A 20,622-nucleotide genomic window follows, 5' to 3' on the forward strand; every position below is an offset into this window, starting at 1 on the left:
TCATGTTATCTGATGCAAGATACTTATTTTGTAGATGCAGAATCTGAGGTCCGGAGAGATTAAATAACTGAATTTACACAGCCGGATAGTAACAGTTTAGGTACTAGAACACAGAGGTGATCAGATTTTGACCAGCTGTTTCCCACCTTTATACATGACGAAACCACTGGTCATTTCAACAGGAAAAAAATAATGTAATTATGAGTTTTAAATTCATGAGTATGCAGATGGTAAACAGCAGACTAAACTATGTACACAGGATATGAAATTTGGGGCCCAAGAGATTCATAAAAGCAAATAAACAATAATCTTTCCTGTATATTTTCAGGGCATTCATGCTTAAGTTTGCACAACTGAACACAATGCCTTCCGTAAGTCTGTTCCAGGATGGTGAATCCATAAACAGAATGCTTATTGTTGATGTCCTGAGTGAGCACTTTACCACCAAGGGGCAAAAGTATCATAACACTGAAATTTTAAAAGGTTCCACTGTGAGTATAATAGATACTCTGTGCATGTGTGTGTCTGTGTGTATGTTATGTGTGTGTGTGTGTGTGTATATATATATATATATATATACTCATACACAATCACCGAATTTATCTAGCAAATATTTAATGCGTAGATTTTATGTGACAGGTGCTATGGTAGACCCTGGGGATATTAACATTTGCTGACTGTCCAATAGAAAATATTGACATGCAATTGAAATGCAGAGTATAGTTATGCACTGTGATAGGGTAAATATAAGGAGTTATGAAAGGACAAGCAAGACAAGATCATAAAGGACTTTGCAACTAATTTTACAGAAATAATCAACTATAAACACACCACACAGAGAAAAACATTGGTAACATTTCATAAATTTAATATTCATTTCCTTATGGCCATGTGTGTACATCAATTGTCACATAACTGGGGTAACAGTATATATAGGGTTTCTAATCCTGCTACACTTAACATAATATTGTAAACATTATTCTCATTCACTAGACTTGTCATTCCATTTCACAGACATAGTACACTTTATTTATTGTTTACTGTCGGTCATTTAGGATATTTATACGCTTCCCTATTATAAATGATATATTTTTCTATACACATACAGTTTTTCTACCCGTATTATCGTTCCTAAAAACTGACAATGCCTAGTAGTGGATTTAAAGAGTATAATAATTTTAAAGTGCTAGATACACAATACCATGTAATTTTATAGTTACTCCTGCAGTGATATGAAGATTTTGACCAAATCATACACTAAGCAGTCAGAGCATTACCATTTTCCAAAGAAAAATCAACGAGTCCAATTTGATGAGAAAAACATTGCCTACCATTACTGTTTTAATTTGCATTTCTCTGACTTGCAGCAAGAGTGAGGTTTTTTTGTAATGCATATTAGGTAATTGCCTTTTTTCTGAGAATTGATCGCTCTTGTCTTTTGCCAATTTTACCACGGTTTATTCATTACAAATATTTTCCCCAGCTTACTCTTTATTTTCATTTTGTTTATAATAAATTTTGATGTATGAAATTCCCATTAAAGCCACATGTTTTTTGCTTTGTAATTTTTTTATAACTTCTTTGATCATTATTTATATTCACACCTATATGCACCTCTTCTTAAGATTTTATTTTTACCATATCTGTTTGATCATTTAAAATTTGTTTTAGGGTATTTTCCTAGTTAATGATTTGATTTGGAATATTCTAAATAATAGTATTCCCTGAATAAATTTTATTCATTGATGAACTTTCTCATTAGTTTGAGATATATTCTTTATCCTATATTAAATCTCTTTGTGTGGTAAGGACTTCTTTCAAGACTATCTCTTCGGTTTCTTTAATCAGAAATTTTTTATGCTCTCATAGGAAACACAAATAATTTCTGATACATAAGCTAATTATTCACTAGTTGATTTTGATTAAATATACATTCCACGTTTTAAGAAGACATTCCTGGATGAGAATCCATGTTAAAAAGTTTCCATATCCAAATGGAGCAGCACTATAGTTCATATTTATGTAACAACTACATTATCCTAGCAACAAATGACATTTCACTATATAAACACAATACCCTGAATTTTTGTAGTATTATGGAAACCTGCCACCACATCTCCTAAGAAAACTTTTAAACAGAAAACTAAGTAAAATTTCAGTGAAGAAATGTAACCATGAGAAAAATGATTAGTTACTGAAAAATGAATATTAAAATTAAATAAAGCTCTTTTATACAAAATACCATATAGCAATACCATCTGCTTGCCATATCTGTGTTTAGACAGTGTACAATCTGAGTGTTTGGCTAGCTTAAATCCTAAACATAATTAGTCTTAGTTGTTGAATAAATAGGCAACAATGATTTTGCATTTTTTGACCTTAAAATTATACTTTTCCTGAAAATCAGGTCCCTATTGGACAAATTTAGGTTAAATAAAGGAAAACTCTTCCCATACTCTGCCTGTGGTGTTTCTTACACCTTGACGAACCATAATTGGTTAAAAAGTCACATGAAGGCGGATATATTAATTCATTCCTTCCACTTGAGGCAGAGAGGAATTGTGAGACACCAGAGAGGGAACATTTTAAAAAAATACGAAAATATAGAATAAAATTAAAATTAGTAGAGAAATAAAACATAGAAACATTCATCGTGAAAAGTTTAGAGAATGACATTCAGTTCTAGACTGCAGTAGAAGAATGAGGATCTCTGCTTTGACGGGTCATTAAAACTTTAACTCTTCATAAATGAGGAAAGAGACCATATCATAAGAAAAGGTCTTCAGAAACCTAATGCATTTTGATCGTTTTTTGCATTTCATCCATTATCATGTATTCTTCTATTTTGAAAATGGATGACAAAAATTACATTATATTAAGTGTATTTTAAAAATTTTGTTTAAGAAAGAACTAAACGAGTTTTCATAAATTAGCTACATCTAATATCTACTTTTAGAACAGTGATAAATTACATGGCATGTCATTTACTGAAAATCTACTTTTATAGTTTTATTAATTCAACAGTTTAAGGCAATAGTGTCTAATGAGATTTTAACATTAACTGCTACAACTTTATCTTCACTATATGCTGTTAAAATTTGACATAAGCAAAAAATCTCTTTAATTTATGCTACATTTAAAGTGCTAATTATTTGAGTCTTTCAAAATGTGTTGTATGTTTTTAAGTATGTCTGCATTAGGTTCAGCTTAGTCATATAAAAGAAGCTATACCACCCTGTAGTATTTTACCATAGATTTCATTTTATGGATTTTACAAAAATAAACGTTTAAAAAGGCATAGATTTTATGGAATAAACACTTCCCTATTTTGAGGGTTTGAGTGGCAAATGTTAAGGGTTTGAATGATAAGAGAAAACTAAAACTCAAAGTTTATTCATCACCACTACCTGCACATTATTTGGGATAGTGGCTTTCTTTTTCCCTTTGCTGAACCAGTTTCCTGGAGGAACCATAACTGTTGCCAGAATGACCATGGTGAAAGTGCTCTGATTTTGAAGAAGTCTCCTTAATTTTGTGAATCTCATTCTTATTTTGGAGATGAGTCTTCTCCTCTGCAACCTAACGTTTTCATAGCACTCAGTTGAGAGAATAACTGAGAAGCTTTCAGGTTATTTTGAACATGCACACACACACACACACACACACACATCCAAGATGTACCTCTGGAAAAATTCTTAGTCTGATATATTGTCACTCCTTTGTGACCCCTTAAAGATTTGTGAACATTCATGAAGAACACTTCTTCATTCTACTAAAAATAAAGAATTGGAGAACAGTGAAAGAAGGTGGTTGGCGATGATAAACTGGCAAATTGGATATAAGTAGTAATGATCTAACTAGAATGTTCTACTGATGGTCTTCCTGTCTACAAAGAGTGACGACGCAGGGGATGATGACCTTCTATCTCCTGAAGTGCAATTTATTTTTTCTCTTTTCCTCTTAAATAAACTAACATTTCTGCTGGTTGCAGGAAGGTTTTAGGTGAGATATTTTAGGAAGACCATCTTAAAAGAGTCAGTTAAAAGATACATGGGGATTAAAAATATTTCTTAGAGATCTTTGAAATAGGATAAAAATAATATTTATTTGAGAAGGGCATATGTGCGTCTTGCCTCATGACTAGTAGCTGAACTCTACATTCTCTTTAGGTTATTTCAAGCATGTGAAAACCATCACCTTATAAGTGTAAAACTAATATGAGCTGGTAGGAATTTGGTTAATGCAATTCAGAAAGTGGAAAATAATTTATTTTAGGAAATAATTTTGCACTTCAGTTATAGTTTAAATTTAAATATAATTAAGGCCGGGTGCAATGGCTCACGCCTGTAATCCCAGCACTTTGGGAGGCCGAGGCAGGCGGATCACGAGGTCAGGAGATGGAGACCATCATGACTAACATGCTGAAACCCCGTCTCTATTAAAAATATAAAAAATTACCCTGGCTTGGTGGCACATGCCTATAGTCCCAGCTACTTGGGAGGCTAAGGCAAGAGAATCGCTTGAACCCAGGAGGCGGAAGTTGCAGTGAGCCGAGATCGTGCCACTGCACTCCAGCCTGGGCGACAGGGCAAGACTCTGCCTCAAAAACAAACAAACAAACAAAAAGGAAAAACATATATATGTATATATTTAAGTTGCATTTCAAATAGCATTTAATTGTTTACCTCTTAATACAAGTATCTTAGATTTTGTAAAACAGCTAAAGAAAAACAGCAGATAAAGATTTTAAATATTCAAAACTGCTCAGTACATTAACATTTATTATCATAAAAATAGAATGAGAAACCTATTCCAAATTTCTAGGAATCTAAATGTGCAATCCCTATCTAGAGCTGATCAATATATTTATGTTTATAAAAAATAATAAACTTAAAAATATCAAATTATGATACGGGGCATAACTACTAAATAAACAGGTCAAAATACAATCTGAACAACTCAGATAAACAATGGCCAAACATCCACTATTTATATAAAGAAGCCTTGAAACAGGAAGTTAAAATAGGATGGCATCCATTCATATGAGCATTATAAAGTAAAAACTAATACCTATTTAAGATATTTAGTGTCAGCAGAAGATAAATAATTTTTGTAAAAAAACAAAATGAAAAAGAACATAAAGCACATTTCTATTTATATACTATAGATATATCTATCATCCTTGGAATAATATTTACTTGCTTTAATAAAAGATTACTTAGGAAATATGTAAGCTGAACTGCAATATAAAAGAATGAATACAAATAATTTCAATTTCTGTCATAATTATTTTGAGGGGAAAAACACTTTTATATTTTAGAACACATCTTGAAAGTGATTAAGTATAACAATATATAGCAAAGCATAAAAATATCGATAACTGAAATCCACCCTTAGGCCTAAAGAATGTCAAAATAACTAGAATAGCATTATTTAAATTATGGAACGCTCTTTCAATTTGTTTTTCTATTTTTAATCTTTCATTACTAAAAGCTTTGCTCACTGCCTAATAGAATAAATGTGTGGTCAAACAGGTAGGCTTTCTTTCACAAAAATAAGTAAAATGTCAACATTCACTGCCTGTCATATCACTATTTAATCATTTATTACTTCATACATATTTTAAGGGCTTCTGTACTAAGTAATATTTCAGGCAGTCAGTTCTTGAAAATGTATATTGAATCAGATATTATATATTTAATTTTTTTTCCATGTAGACAAACTTTCACTTCCAAACCTTAAAGAATAAAAGACTGTTAACTGCTCCACAGTAATCATCATGTCTCAAACACACAGGCATCTTTTTTTCCACTACATAACAGATAGCTCAATATTTAGTGTGTCAGAATCATTGATTATATTGGTTTGCTGAGTAACACAGACAGGTAAATTTGAAAAACAATGACATTACCATTTTATAAAATGTTTTCAGGGCTGGCTTCATGAATGCATGGCTTCTGCAGATGTGCAGCTCTCCCAGCTCTCTTAGGGTTTAATGCTCAGCTAATGCCATTGAAATTCTTAATAATTTTTATCTTTGCACTCATATTTTTAAAGTGAATACAAATGGGACAATGGAGCATGTGCTGGGAGCACGATGCCTGGGCTCTAGGATCTAGGTTCAGCCTCCCACTACGTCACCATATCCACAGGATGCGTTCTCCCTGGCACACTCCCCCACTCTCAGTCATGCAGTCTTCCAATCCCTACCCCTGCCCTGTGACTGCTGTCATAGTCCACCTGGGTTAGGTGAATATATTGACCTCAGTGAGGGCAGGCCCACATTCCTGGGTTGCCTATTCATTTTCCCCAGTGAGGGATCTGGACATCATGGAAAGGATCTAGGTTGGATCTGCTAACCCTGGAGCATCCTCTGTGTGTGTGTGTGTGTGTGTGTGTCTGTCTGTCTGTCTGTGTGTGACTGTGTGTGTGCAGCTGTTTCTGCTCTGCAGATTTCACGTCTTAATGCAGGCAGGTCTCTCACCCACCAGGGAGGAGGTTTGAAGACCTGGTGGTCTCCCATTGTGGGTGACAAAGGCAGCTGGAGTCCTGAGGCAGGGCCCTGGGAACCTGGGAGTGTCATCATTTTTCTGCTCAAGTATCCCTGGTACAGAGGGAGTCCTCTCTGGGCAGGCACCGTGTTTTAAGGGACCCTCTCTTTTACTTCCCGACCTTCCTGAGTCTGGCGGATATTTTTCTGTTCTGGCCTATTTGAGACACACTTGGGAACAGGAGGTGCATGTGGGGTCAACTACAGAAAAAAGACTTGTATATTTTGATGCTTTCGCATACGTTAAATGTTCTTGTATTTGCATTTAAAATAGTCACTGAGCAATATAAAGATGAATGTTAAATTTTAATGCAAATAATTTGAAATTTTACTTTTTCTTTACTTAGAGGGACATTAAATGGCAAACAAAAAACATTGTGCCAAGTTGAGAAAGAGAAATCACTGCAAGAAAGAGCATTGTATTTTAGTACCTTTTATGGCTCCCTTTTCCTACTTTTTGAACAAAGGGTCCCGCATTTTTATTTTTCACTGGACATCATAAATTATTTGTAGACGATTGACTGTTTTAGAATCTAAACGAAATAGAAAAGTGCAGAGGAATACATGGAAGAAAAAACACTCATCTAATGATGGTCTGTGGAATTTCCGTCTGATTAAAAAGTCAGCAATCAGTTTTTCAATCTTTGCAATGGAAATATTTTTAAGTATGAAGAAAATCATATTTTTAATGATGATCAGAATAATCTGTCCACTTTGAAAATAATTTTGTTTTATTCTATTTATTTATTTATTTTTGAGACGGAGTCTCGCTCTGTTGCGGAGGCTGGAGTGCAGTGGCGTGATCTCGGCTCACTGCAAGCTCCGCCTCCGGGGTTCACGCCATTCTCCTGCCTCAGCCTCCCGAGTAGCTGGGACTACAGGTGCCTGCCACCACGCCCGGCTAATTTTTTGTAGTTTTAGTAGAGACGGGGTTTCACTATGTTAGCCAAGACAGTCTCGATCTCCTGACCTTGTGATCCGCCTGCCGTGGCCTCCTGAAGTGCTGGGATTACAGGCATGAGCCACCGTGCCCGGCCTTTTGTTTTATTCTTACACATTAATGCTGTTTTAATCCTTACGGATATTTACTTCAAAGAGGCTTTTAGAAAATATCACAAATGGCTGGGTGCCGTGGCTCACGCCTGTAATCCCAACACTTTGGGAGGCCGAGGCGGGTGGATCATGAGGTCAGGAGTTCAAGATCAGCCTGGCCAACATGGTGAAACCCTGTCTCTACTGAAAATACAAAAAAATTAGCTAGGCATGGTGGCGGGCACCTGTAATCCCAGCTACTTGGGAGGCTGAGGCAGAGGTTGCAGTCAGCCGAGGTCATGCCACTGCACTCCAGCCTGGGAGACAAGGTAAGACCCTGTCTAAAAAAAAAAAAAAAAAAGAAAATATCAAATATCACAAATAAACCCAGTGTTAAATATTAACAACATAATGAATCAATTATCCAAATTATCTCATTTATTTTGTAGGCAGAGTTCAGTTAATTAAATCAAATTGGCATCATTTTCAAACAAAGAACTATATTGAAAATGTGCCAGTTGGTTAGACATTTGCCTAACCATAAAGTAGAGCCTTATATCATATGATAGCTATAGATTATGTAGAATGTGATCATGCACACGCTTAATTTCAATTTAGTTAAATATCTGCTAATCTGGTTTAATTTTACAGGATTTAAAGCATTTTACTAAAGAATCGCTATGACTATTTTTTAATTCGTACAGATAAATGCCATTAAAATTGTTGATATAGTAGTAGAGGCACCAAAACAGCAATAAGGTCTTATTATTTTATGCTAAATAAAATACTTAGTCACCTTTCCTGCAAAATGTACAAATGAGAATTCCTCGGAGAAAACAGCTGACGACTCTAAAAGCCAACTGCTCAAAATCAAGTTTAGGATTAAACACATTTCTTTAGCAATGTATGATCATGGAGAAAAACTGCTATTAAAAGATGGTTTAGTGTTGATTAAATCCTTTGTTGAAAATGCAGGTATAGCACCAGAGGATTTAGTGAACATGAAATTTAGTATATGTTAAAGAATAAATATGCCATAATACTTTCTTGTTACTTTCCAGACGTATTCCTGCTTGAATTTAAGGCTTTGACCTTTTTATATCCATTGCCTGTAATAGTCTTCTTTTATATAGTTAAAAGATCTTCTTTTCAATTGACACTGCTCAAGTGTCAAGTTATAGAGGTGTTTTTGGTTTCCTTGCATAAAACTAACCATTTATTTTCAAATCACGTAATTCTGTTTAGTTCTTTCTCATGGGACCTATCACTTTTTAACACTAAAGTATAATGTCTGTAAAAGCAGGAACACTGTTAATTGTTTTTCTCTTTATTGCTATATTCCTAGAACACAGAACAGTTCTCGCCAGAAGCTAAACAGTCAATAAACATTTTTTAATGAATTCAGCAAATGAAAAATTAACTCACACCATCTTCAATCTCTATTAATGCAGTGGGTAGAGATTTATTGTTATAGGCAATGTAAATGGAGGATATTCTTAGTCAATAACACACCATCCATGCCCTCAAGAAGCTTATATATTGGTGGAAAGGCAAATTATTAAAAAATATGATTATTGTTCAGTGAGATAGTGACACTGTAGTGTTTTACACAACTGTCTGAGAACAGTTGTTCAATTCCTACAGCTGCTGATTGGGAGCAGAGTTGCTGACCAACTCTCAGCAAACGAATTTCTAACGTCTGAGGTCCTTTTCTAGTATTCAATTACTCGAAAGATGTGTGTCACAAAAAGATACTAGACTTGGAAGTAATTTGGTGTTTCTCAGGAGTGTAAACAAATTTTACAATCACCTAGATTATAGTTTAATATTTGGCTGGACTATAATCATTATGTAATCATTACTAATCATGATTTAGTAACGATTAGCTAGTTTGACATTTCTTCCATAAATAAAACTTTCAGTGCACTTTTCAGGGGAACAAGACTTTTGTTGAAGATAGAGATATTTTATACTTCAATATATCTAGCTTTTGAATATATCTAGCTTTTGAATTTGCCTATGTATAAGAAATATGGAAAATACAAATAATACAGCATCTTTCTTAGTTAAAGTCAGGGTTATTGCCTGTTTTAATAAACACAATAAAACTTATCATGCCTCTGGCTTGTATTTCATGTATATTTAGTAAGCATTTAAAACTTTCACACTGTTTTTTTTTTTTTTACTTTGAATAGTATTGCATAGGTTTTTAAAAGAATATTTGCTGTGAGCATTTTTGAAAACACAGTGAGGACTGTGAGAGATGTTCAAAGATAAAATACATTAAGATGCAAATATAAAGACAAATGAATGTTTACACTATCCCTAATTACTTACTCCAGCAACATGTAAAAGGTTGGCATTTGAAACAGACTGTATTTCGAAAATCCAGTGAACTGTAAACCAAATAGACATCTCAAGTTTATAAATATATAGAGACTTTTGTTGATTTAAACATATTTTCAATGTCAGTTTAATTAGTTATTCCTGCTACAGCATGTACATGAAATCTGCAATCACAGTGTGAGCCTAAGGCAGGCCTATACAGAATGGTCACTTAAGGGCAGAGATAGAGTGCTGAGTGTATTTTTTAAGATGCCAATGAATTGGACAACTTGCTTCTGACAATAATTGCTGTAAAGACCCTTTAGCAAATATCAGCAGAATTGGTTTGTAATTTACCATGTCTTTCACTTTGAACATGGTCCCTAAAGGTTTTTGCACATGTCAGGATATCTACAAACACAATTTGTTTTGGGTTGACTATCCATGATTAACGTTTTCCTTTACTGTCTAAAACCTGAATAATTACTTTTTACTGAACTACACACCTTCGTTTTCCTATCATGCACTGAAGATTAAAATCAAATGTCTTCTGCATGTTGCTTTCTTGTTTTGCTCTCTAAATGAAACACCTTTCAAGACCATTTACATAAACTACGAAAACAGAAGGTTGCAAATATAGATCTTAGGAATTGTAGAAGTCAGTTAATTAAGATTTATTGCAAAGATTCCTTATTATGAAAGTCATAGTTTTAACTTCATAATCTTATTTATCAAACTACACTCAGAATAATCAAGGAATGTTTCTCCTAACTACATCTAAGTGGTTCTAAGTGATTTCAAACTTTTTTTTTTACATTTGTTTAATTATAAACAGAGCAAACAATTAAGCCAGGTTTGTTTAATGTGGTTTTCTTAGTATTTCTTAAATATGAGAAAAAATATATACATACAGTCAACTACATGAAAGAAAAAGCAAACCAATGCCAATTTATTTCATATCTATCTTCATGTTCCACAATGTGCATACATAGAGTAGGAAAAAATAATATAACTGTCTATATTTTTTGGTCTCCAATATTTTTTCCATACTCATGTAAGTATGACCTCATGAGCAATGTTATTAGTCTGACTTCTTTTCCCTATTTGTGGCCCTGGAAAAATTCCAGCATCTTCTGACAGGTGGCTGATTCTTTAACTTGTTTCAGCTATTAGCAGATACCCATTCATTTTTCCAAATTTTAGTTGAACTCTTTGGCTCCTTGCCCAAATCCTGCTGTACTTCTATGATATGCTATCTTACATATGATCAGCCTCTAATTCCTCCATTATCCAACTTTCGCTTGGTTCCTTCTACTCAGAATTATTTCCCTTATATCAGCCTCATTTTACCTAATCACTTTCTATTCATCCCTCAGAACAGAACTTAATTTAAATGTTCCTTCCTCGGTAAGATGGCCCCCCACCTTATCCTCCAGATTTGGAGAATATATACCTTCAGAGCATCCTAGGCTTCTCCTTAGCAGTACTTACTAGAGTACTAACTACATATTTATGAAATTACCTGCTTATTAACTGCCTCCCACCAGATGTTAAGGTACATGAGGGCTCACTATCATACACAAGGAATACACTAAAAATATGTTAAATAAATTGAAAGTTTATGAATAACACTTATCACTTTTGCATTTTTGTACAAAAACAATATGTAACCTACAGAGAAGGTAAATCATTTTACTCTTGTCCTCTCAGTCCAATGAAATTGTAGTGTTATCAGATAGTTTTTGCAATTGCCTCTTAAATCAGTTAAAAGAGAATTCCCAAAGATCCTCCAAGTGGAGTGATGGGAAATTATTTCCTGTATTTGAAGCAATACAAATATTTTATTTAAGGCTGGAACAAAATGGCATCAGTTGAAAGTTTGTTCTGAAATGTTCAGTTTGTATAAATTCTTTTTAAATTCAACACTACACTCTGACTCCTTTGGATATGGAAAGGATATCTGATAGATTCACAGATTGAATAGGTCATAACATTACTCTTACCTGGAGTATCTTCATTTTCACAGATGTGATTCTCTAACTTCAGAATTTCAGGCACAAGAAGAGGGGGTCTTCTTGGTATCTCTCAAAATTATGACATGGAGGTAGATGCTTATATTTAAGGCTGGTCATAATATTTTATTAGTATATACATGACAATATTTTAGTTGGTTTAGGACCTTTATGTACTTTCAGATAAAATATAAATATATTTTGATTATTTTAACATTTATATCTAAAACAAAATCAAATTAAATTAACAATAATCATTTCTTAATATTCAAAAAAGATAAATTATTGGAACAAATTGCTTAATGATATTGTCCTTCCAGAATATATAGTTTCAATATATGTATACCACCTCTTAGTTCATGTTTGATATATATCTTTTTTCCATATAACAACATACTTTTAATGAACTATCCCATTTTAAAAGTGAAAAACAACTTATATTTTATCCTTTTGATAAGCAGAGACGTGAACTAAATATACTCTTTTGTAATCCTAGAATGAAAGGCTGCTGTATGTATGAAATTATGTAAGCATATTTACATATTTATTTTACTTAAAGTGACATCTTGGTTTTGTCCAGAAATTAAATTTTTTTCCCTATAGCTAAAAATCGTTGTACTAGATTGTATTTTTTGATAAGGTTGTGGCAATAAAAACCTTCGAAATCACCTGCTAAAGCAGAGAGGAACAGAAAACCCTCATCTACTTTATATTGAAGGTATATTTGACAAGATTTTGTTGATACTAAAGGAAAGAGGAAAAGAGAAAATGAGAATTCTATTTTGAATAACCATAAAGCAAATTCTATGATGTGGAACTATGCTAAACGAAGAGGAAAATTACATAGTAAATACAAAGACTATGACTGTACAATATTATATGGCTGTGCTTTATTTATTAGAGGTATTTCCGAAGATTATCAGCAAAGTGAATTTATGTATAATATCTTGGAACACTAGGAAATTGACATTGGTCCAATCCACAGGGCTTGTGTGTGTGTGTGTGTGTGTGCATGACATTTGTCAGTACATGTCAATTTATCACGTATGTAGTGTCAGGTAACTATCACCACAATCAAGATATACAACTATCATCACAGTCCTCCCTCCTTTTACCATTTCATAGCCACACTGCCCTCCTCCAAATCTCTAAGCCCTGGCAACCACTAATGTGTTTTCCATATCTGTAATTATATTGTATTAGGAATATTATATGAGTGGAATCACACAGAATGCATCCTTTTGAAATACGCTTTTCACTGTGCATAGTGCCACTTTTTTCATTTTTATTGCTGAGTATTATTACAACACATTCAAATCAATGTATTTTATTTTAAATATGCTGCCATTGTGTATATTACGCGGAATTGTCTTTTTACATATTCATATGTCGAAGTCACAACCCCTAGGACCTCAGAATGAGATTGCATTTAGAAATGGGGTCTTTAAAGAGTAATTAAGGTAAAATGAGATCATATGAGTGGGTCCTAATTCAATATGACTAATGTCCTTATAAGAAGAGAAGATTAGGAGATTAGACATAAGGAGGACAGACCTTGTGAAAACAAGGGAAAAGATGGCCACCTACAAACCAAGGACACAGGCCTCAGAATGAAATCAACAAGCTGACAACTTGATTCTTCTAGCCCGCAAAGCTATGAGAAAATAAATTGTCTGTTGCTTAAGCCACACAGCCTGTCTTATTTGTTATGGCTGCCTTAGCAAACAAATGCAGTGTATAAAAATAGTTTTATCTTTATAAATTTTTCTCATATATGTGTTCCTTTACAGTACTTTCTACTATAAGGCAATAACTTGTGTGCCCATATAATTTATGAACACTTCTCAAAAGGAGTTTTTAAAAATCTCTGAAGCTTTTCCTGTTTCCTGGTCTGCAATATAATTATGTTATGAAGGAATTAAAGAGAGTATATACTTGTAAAAATCATAGGAGTGTTTGCGCCTGACCATATTATAGTAAAAATTTATGTTATAAAGAGAACATTAAGCTGAATTCATCAGATTTCTGAACAGTTTAACTACTTTTCACAAACTTCACATAGATGACGACATTTGAACACATTTCTAAATTTTTCTGCTACTTAGAGTGGAACACAATTAAGTATATTAGTTGGAATGCTTTCATAATATAGACATGAATTATAATTTAAAAAATTCTTACTATTTGCTTTATCTGACATGCAAAAAGGATGGCAGCATAAGTGGGGCAACTGAAATTCAATTCATTTAATATTTTATTGATTTCTGACTTCTATTGGTAAGTAATATGGACTTACTCATTAAGATATATTGTTATATGATTATATAAAATACATGAGTACATAAACAGTGGAGGGAAGCATTTCATCTTATTATTCATACTACTGAGAAGTAATATAAAAATATCTTTCTGAGTTTTAGGAAAGAACAAGAACAACAACCAGTGCATTACCTCTGCAGTGTATAACGTATATGACTGCATAGCACCTGCAGTAAACATAGGCCCATGAGGGATATTTATGCATCAAAAGAAATTATGGGTCTGTTTTGAGAGAACAGCAGTGGAACTTACCATCCTGATCCGTGGTCACTGTAATAGCTGTGAATGGCTTGGGAGAAAAACTCAACTCAGAAACTCCATTCATTGCTTCTATTTCAAAGGTGTAATTCACGTGAGACACAAAGTCAAGTACTATCACGGAATTGTTGATCAGGCCCGTATGTCTTGGGATGAAGCGGAGTCCTCCACCACAGTCCTCACACTGGCTGGTGTCTAAGCCACATTTCTTACAGATTACACTGTATGTGAGGTCTTTTCTCCCTCCTGTGTCACTTGGTGGGCTCCATTCCAAAATAAGGGCTGTTTCATTGATGTTAAAAACCACATTCCTAGGAGCTGAAGGTGGCCCTAGAGAAAAGCAATTAAAAAACAAATGTACATGTATAGGACAATGAATTTTGGTGCTAAAATGAAAACTTCATTAATAAACACTTGTTGCTCTTTTATGTTAGTTTGAACTCTTTTTCTAATGGGATCTATAATGATCACATGGTTAAAATAGCTCATTAGGTCTAGTAAAGAAGGAGTCTTGAGGAGTGAAGATCTATATCATACATTTTTGGAGTATGAATTTCAATATTTAATATAAAAATCAGGATATCTGTAAAACATATGGTAATTACACCTTTTAAACTTGACTAAAATATATAACAAAAATTATTTTAAATTATGTGATGGCTTTAATTACATCTTATTAATTATATCACCATTTTCAAAATTTGAAAAAAAAGGTAACATACATATACAAAACACACTGTCGTAAGTTTTTCAGTCTTCCTACTATAATTCATATGTAGATAAAATCCCCATTCATCACTTCTGAAAATCACTGAAAATCTGTTTCCCAAAGGTTGAGATTAAATGACCATAAATGTAGGGTGAACAGATGATTTGGAAAATGGAAAATGAAATGAAAATTGAAGGCAACAAAAAACCTTTTATTAAGTTCTTGTCAATTTGATGTGATAAAAGCATTATATGGAAGGGATAAAAAGGGGCCACTGACAAGAAATGATGGCAGGACTTTCATTTAGATTAAGTTTACTAAACACGAGTAAGTGTGTCCTTTAAACTAAGTGTGGCCCTAAAAGAGACCCACACTATTCTCCTATTTGTCATAAAGACCTTGAAAACCAAGTCAGTCCTAAGGAGGGGATGAGAATCTTCTTATTATTTTCCACAAAGATCACACTGTGTAGAGTGCTTAATAGCAGCTAATTACTCCAGCCTTTCCTTAAAATTGTGTGAATAATCCTATATACTTATCTGAGTCCTTCAAGCCTCATTTTTATAATGTTCACTGAATACATATTACCTGAATGTCTTCTAGGAGCCAGACACTGCGCTAAGTACTATATGTGAAAAACCACAGAATTCGTACGCTGAGAGGCTATACTTATGAGAGATATTTAGAAAAATAATATACTGTATAAATGACTGGTGAAACAACATTCACACCATATTTTAGACGGCTTCATTTTTAAAAAAATCTAAACCAATTCTCTAATTTCTGTTACCAAGAAAATCTGCTTAGAGAGTGGAAAGGAATGTCTCCCTAACATTCGCTCCTAGAAATAAATTCAAGTTTTGATATAGGCTCCTTTTGGATTTCAAGCTATGGCCATTCATTCATTAAATATTTTATTTAGTGTCCACTATGTGGCAGATACTCTATTAGATCTTGGGCTTACAGAGATAAGACATGGTAGACATTATTCCTTCTCTCGTTATTTACATTTTGGTGGAGTGACTAGATATATGTAAGCAGATGAATAAAATTCAAATCATAATGTTTGCAATTACAAAAATTAGAAGGACAGGTGCTGAAATAAAAGCAATCAGGGAGACCCCTGTTTTAGGTAACATTCTGAGAAAGCCTCATGGAGGTGGTGAGGAGAATATGCAGAGGGGTGGGAAAAATATTAGGAATAGAAAGTATGCCATTCTTGTTCAGAAAGATCTTGAAACAACCATGGAACTGGCAGAAAGTCACTGTGGCTAGACTGCAAAGGGAGAATGCATGAAGTAAGATTTAAGGAACAGGAAGAAGCTATATAGTGTAGGACTGCTAGGCTCATTGGAATGAGTCTGGATAGTTTTCTATGTACAACAGGAAGGGACCTCGGCTACTTACAGGTATATCACCTAGAAATGCAATGAATCATTTTTTCTAAAAGGTTGCTGGGTGCCTTGCTTTATGCCATTTCATGTTCCATAGGGTTTACAGAAATGTCTACCTTCAGAAAGGCAAACATGAAGCGGATTATACACTAGAGAACAGGGATAAATGTAGCTTTTTACCTCCAACCTAGACTTACGTCTAGGAGATAAAGATTCATTATCATTATCATAATAATGTTTTCCTACAGAATGACATATTCATATGGTTGCTCTTTTCTCTTATTTATAATGGAAAACATGAATTATTATTCACTTATATTTTCATTCTTGGAAGAATGTTATCAATTATGTTATGGGTGTCTACAAGTATATAACTGTCTGCCTGGAGATACTTAAAATAAAAAACAAAAAAAAAAAAACAAGAAGACTGACACCCTTCTTACTCAAGAGCCCTCATACCAATTTGCATGACGATTAAATAGCTTTTTAATTGCTGTTAAATTATGCCAGCTAAACTGTGATTTCATGCAAATATTAAGCTGTAATGACATGCAGTGAATCGTTTACTAAGATTTAGAACTTGGAACAAAGAGAGACAATTAATTCTAATCCTCAGATTCAACTAAATTATGTGTCACTGGGCTTTTATGAATGTGGCCTGATTGCTTTGTTATTATTTATAAATTATACAAACATTATGTGACACATTGAAAAAATAACATGGCAGCAATAACACTTTTGGAGACATCTGTATTGAAAACTCTCAGGTATTTCCTTATGTTGATTTTGTTTCTTTAAAAGAAACAAGTAATTCACATAGAAAGAAAGCAATCTCCAGTCTTCACCCTCCAGTCTAACTTCATAAGAAAAAGGCAATTATTCTGATTTGAAACTAGCTGCTTTTCAAGTCCATCATATAATAAACTACCTAAAAACTACAACTTAATTTATATTAGTTATGCTACAATTTGATTTTCCACTAGCTTTTTTTTAACTAGAAAACACTTTTCTTTTGCTTCAATTTGAATTTCTACTTTATAATTTTAAAGAATAAAGGAACAGTGCTCTACCAGTAAAACTTATGAGATACTTATGGCAAGGCTGACTCTCCCTTACCAGAAAAACGTCTGTCCCGGTAGGTCCCAATCTTCCTCTCAGAGTAGCAGAGGCCAGGTGTGCTATGATTTTTGTTTTGTTTTATTTTATTTAAGTTTTTAATGTAAATTGTTTTTAAACATAACTGTGTTTCTCAAAATATGTCCTATGCAATACTTCTAGTCCCATGAAATATCACACAAAAATCAGTTTGTTGCTCAAATAAGACTCTTTTGGTGGACTGATGCGGAAACAAAATTAACACTATTTGCTTCACTTTGTTGAATCCAACATTTCCCAAAAATTTGTTCATAGAATCTTGTTTTCCAAGGATCATCTAGAGGAATACTAGCATTCTGCAGAACATGCTTAAATAAAGGCTGACACAGAAGAACAAGCTGAAGGGCCATATTTCAGTTGTCGCATCAATCAGTACAGGTTTATGTTTCATGTTTATAATCATAAAAATATGTTAAACCTATAAACAGATAGGGGGATTTTTCATATGGGCTGAAAAGTGACTGTTCACCAATTAAGTCAATAATTAATTATAGTTTGCAGAGGTACTTTTTAAAATCTTAAGAATAATAAAAATTTCACTGAAATATCTGAAGATACCAAGTCATGAAAGACAATTGCCTATTAAGCTATATTTAATCAGTTCTTAAGTTACTACCTTTGTTAATTTAATGACTGCCAAGAATGTAGTAGCTTGGTTTATTAACAAAAACAAATTTATTCATATTTCTGAGTTTACAAATGAGAGAAAAATAGTTCTATGCTAATCTGGGTTAAAGACAAGATTAAAAGAACACACTGAACCATTTAAAGGTGCTTAGGTAAATGGTTTTACGTATCAGTGAGACTGCAGAATTAACTACAGAAAAATAAGTACATAGGTAGAGATGAAAAAGCATATCCCCAGACATTGATATTGTACTGAAAATATAAGTTGTCAGCTCTATATATATATATACAAAATTTTAAACTCTAAAAGTCATTTCATCCTTTGTATCTTCACTGTTCATTTTATCTTTAATCTACATCTATATTATACTGTTAATCTCATCTCCGTCCTATATAATCTTTAAAAAATGTATTTAATAGGAGCATCTGTAAATAAATTTCGTATTCTCTTTCTCTAAATCACTTCTTTCTCTATCTGTAGGTTTTGTTTATTAAATATTTTCTATTTGGAAATGAACGGCAATCACAAAACTGGAGCTCCAATCTTAGCACAGGAAGGAACCATATCAGTATATTCAGATGAAGAAATGAGGTTCAGAAAAGGACAATGATTACATTAAGGTTATGCAGTCCATTAGTGGTAGAATGACACCCAGTATTTATCTGTTTAGATTATTAAAAACTCTATTATATCATATTCAGCCTATAGATAGAAAATCTGACAAATAAATATGAAAATGTACAGTTGACCCTTGAACAACATGGATTTTGAACTGCATGGGTCTACTTATATTGTGGAATCTTTTTCAATAAAAGTTAAACCAAGTGTGCCTGCTTCTCCTGCCTCCCCTTTCACCTCCTCCATTTTTTCTGCCTCTGCCACCCTTGAGACAGAAAGAACAAGCCGTTCTTTCTCTCCTCCTCCTCAGCTTACTCAACCTGAAGACAATGAGGGCGAAGACCTTCATCATGATCCACTTTCACTTAATAAATAGTGAATACATTTTATCTTCCTTTATGATTTTCTTAGTAACATTTTCTTTTCTCTTGCTTACTTTATTGTAATAATACAATATATAATATGTAACATATAAAATATATTAATCAACTGTTTATATTCTCATTACACCTTCTGTTCAACAGTAGGCTATTAGTAGTTAAGCTTGGGGTGAGCCAAAAGCTAGATGCAGGTTTGCAACAGCAAGTGGGGAGTGGATTGGTGCCCCTAACCCCTACATTGTTCAAGGGTCCACTGTATTCATATACAGTTTTTTTGTTTTCAAAGTGTTATCAAATACACATTTTCAAAACATACAAATTAGTAACTGATTATTGCCTTCCTATAAGAGACTCCCTTAAATAATGCTATTAGAGGGTTTAAATAATTTTATATACAGAAGAGCAACCGAAACTTAAGTTTTCGAAGTAAATATTACTCAAAATTCAGGGGTATGCACACTTCAAATCTTTTGCATTCCATATAGCAAAACAGATTGCTTCTGATTATCTTTGATATGCTTGCACTTACTTTCAGTAATTAAACTGATGTCTAAAACAAAACTTGTTATGCATTAATGTTTTCATAGTCCCATCAATCAGGACTTAGATAACTTTTAGAAGTTATTTTATTTTTAAAATTAATAGTTAAAGAAAACAAGCAAACAAAAAATCTCATAGACCAAATACCATTCATTTCCAGAATAAAACCTAAACTTCTCAGCTTTGTCTACAAGTGTCTTCATACCAGGCCCCCATCCATTCTTTAGCCTCTTGCTCCCTTTTGCCTTTGTACATACTGTTCCTGAATTGCCTTTACCGCCTTTTGCTCTCTGAAAAATTCCTACTCACCCTTCATATTCTGATTTAGTTTTTATCTCCTTCGTGACAACTCCTTGCTATCGTCTGTCAGAACTGATCACTTTTATACCTGGCAAGCATGTATTGAAAAAAACATAGCTAACTGTAAGGGGTGTGCTTAATATTTCACATAATTTGTTTCACTCAATCATCACAATAACCCTGTAAAATGGTTATTAATATCCCCATTTTATAGAAGAGATGATTGACACTTAGCAAATAATGCACATATTACACTGAAGTAATTTTTTTCTTAGGCACAAGTCTGCTAATGTAGCTTGAACTAAAGGTAACGTGTTTTAACTAAAGAAATGAATGCAATGCATGGTTTTGTGCAATTCTCTAAGAATTATATTTCACATAGTACAAATTTTGACAAGTATT

At 33.3% G+C, this 20,622-nt stretch overlaps 1 protein-coding gene across 15 annotated transcripts in view; it reads right to left on the reverse strand.

The window, feature by feature from the left end:
• Positions 1-20,622, reverse strand: part of EPHA6 (EPH receptor A6) — a 965,948-nt gene that overhangs the window by 491,724 nt on the left and 453,602 nt on the right. For 13 of the 15 annotated variants that reach the window (XR_008523481.2, XM_063721671.1, XM_063721673.1 and 10 more), the window contains one exon: positions 14,491-14,826. The exons of 1 other annotated variant lie outside the window; for it this stretch is intronic. Coding sequence is in view for 13 of the 14 variants with exons in the window: in XM_063721671.1 (XP_063577741.1) it covers positions 14,491-14,826 (336 nt within the window). In the remaining variant the exon portion in view is untranslated. Of the gene's footprint in view, positions 1-14,490; positions 14,827-20,622 lie in introns of those variants that run through there. One more of the 15 variants, XM_063721680.1, reaches the window with a different exon arrangement.

The sequence above is a fragment of the Pongo abelii genome, chromosome 2 (genome assembly GCF_028885655.2).
Source record: "Pongo abelii isolate AG06213 chromosome 2, NHGRI_mPonAbe1-v2.0_pri, whole genome shotgun sequence".
Lineage (NCBI taxonomy): Eukaryota > Metazoa > Chordata > Mammalia > Primates > Hominidae > Pongo > Pongo abelii.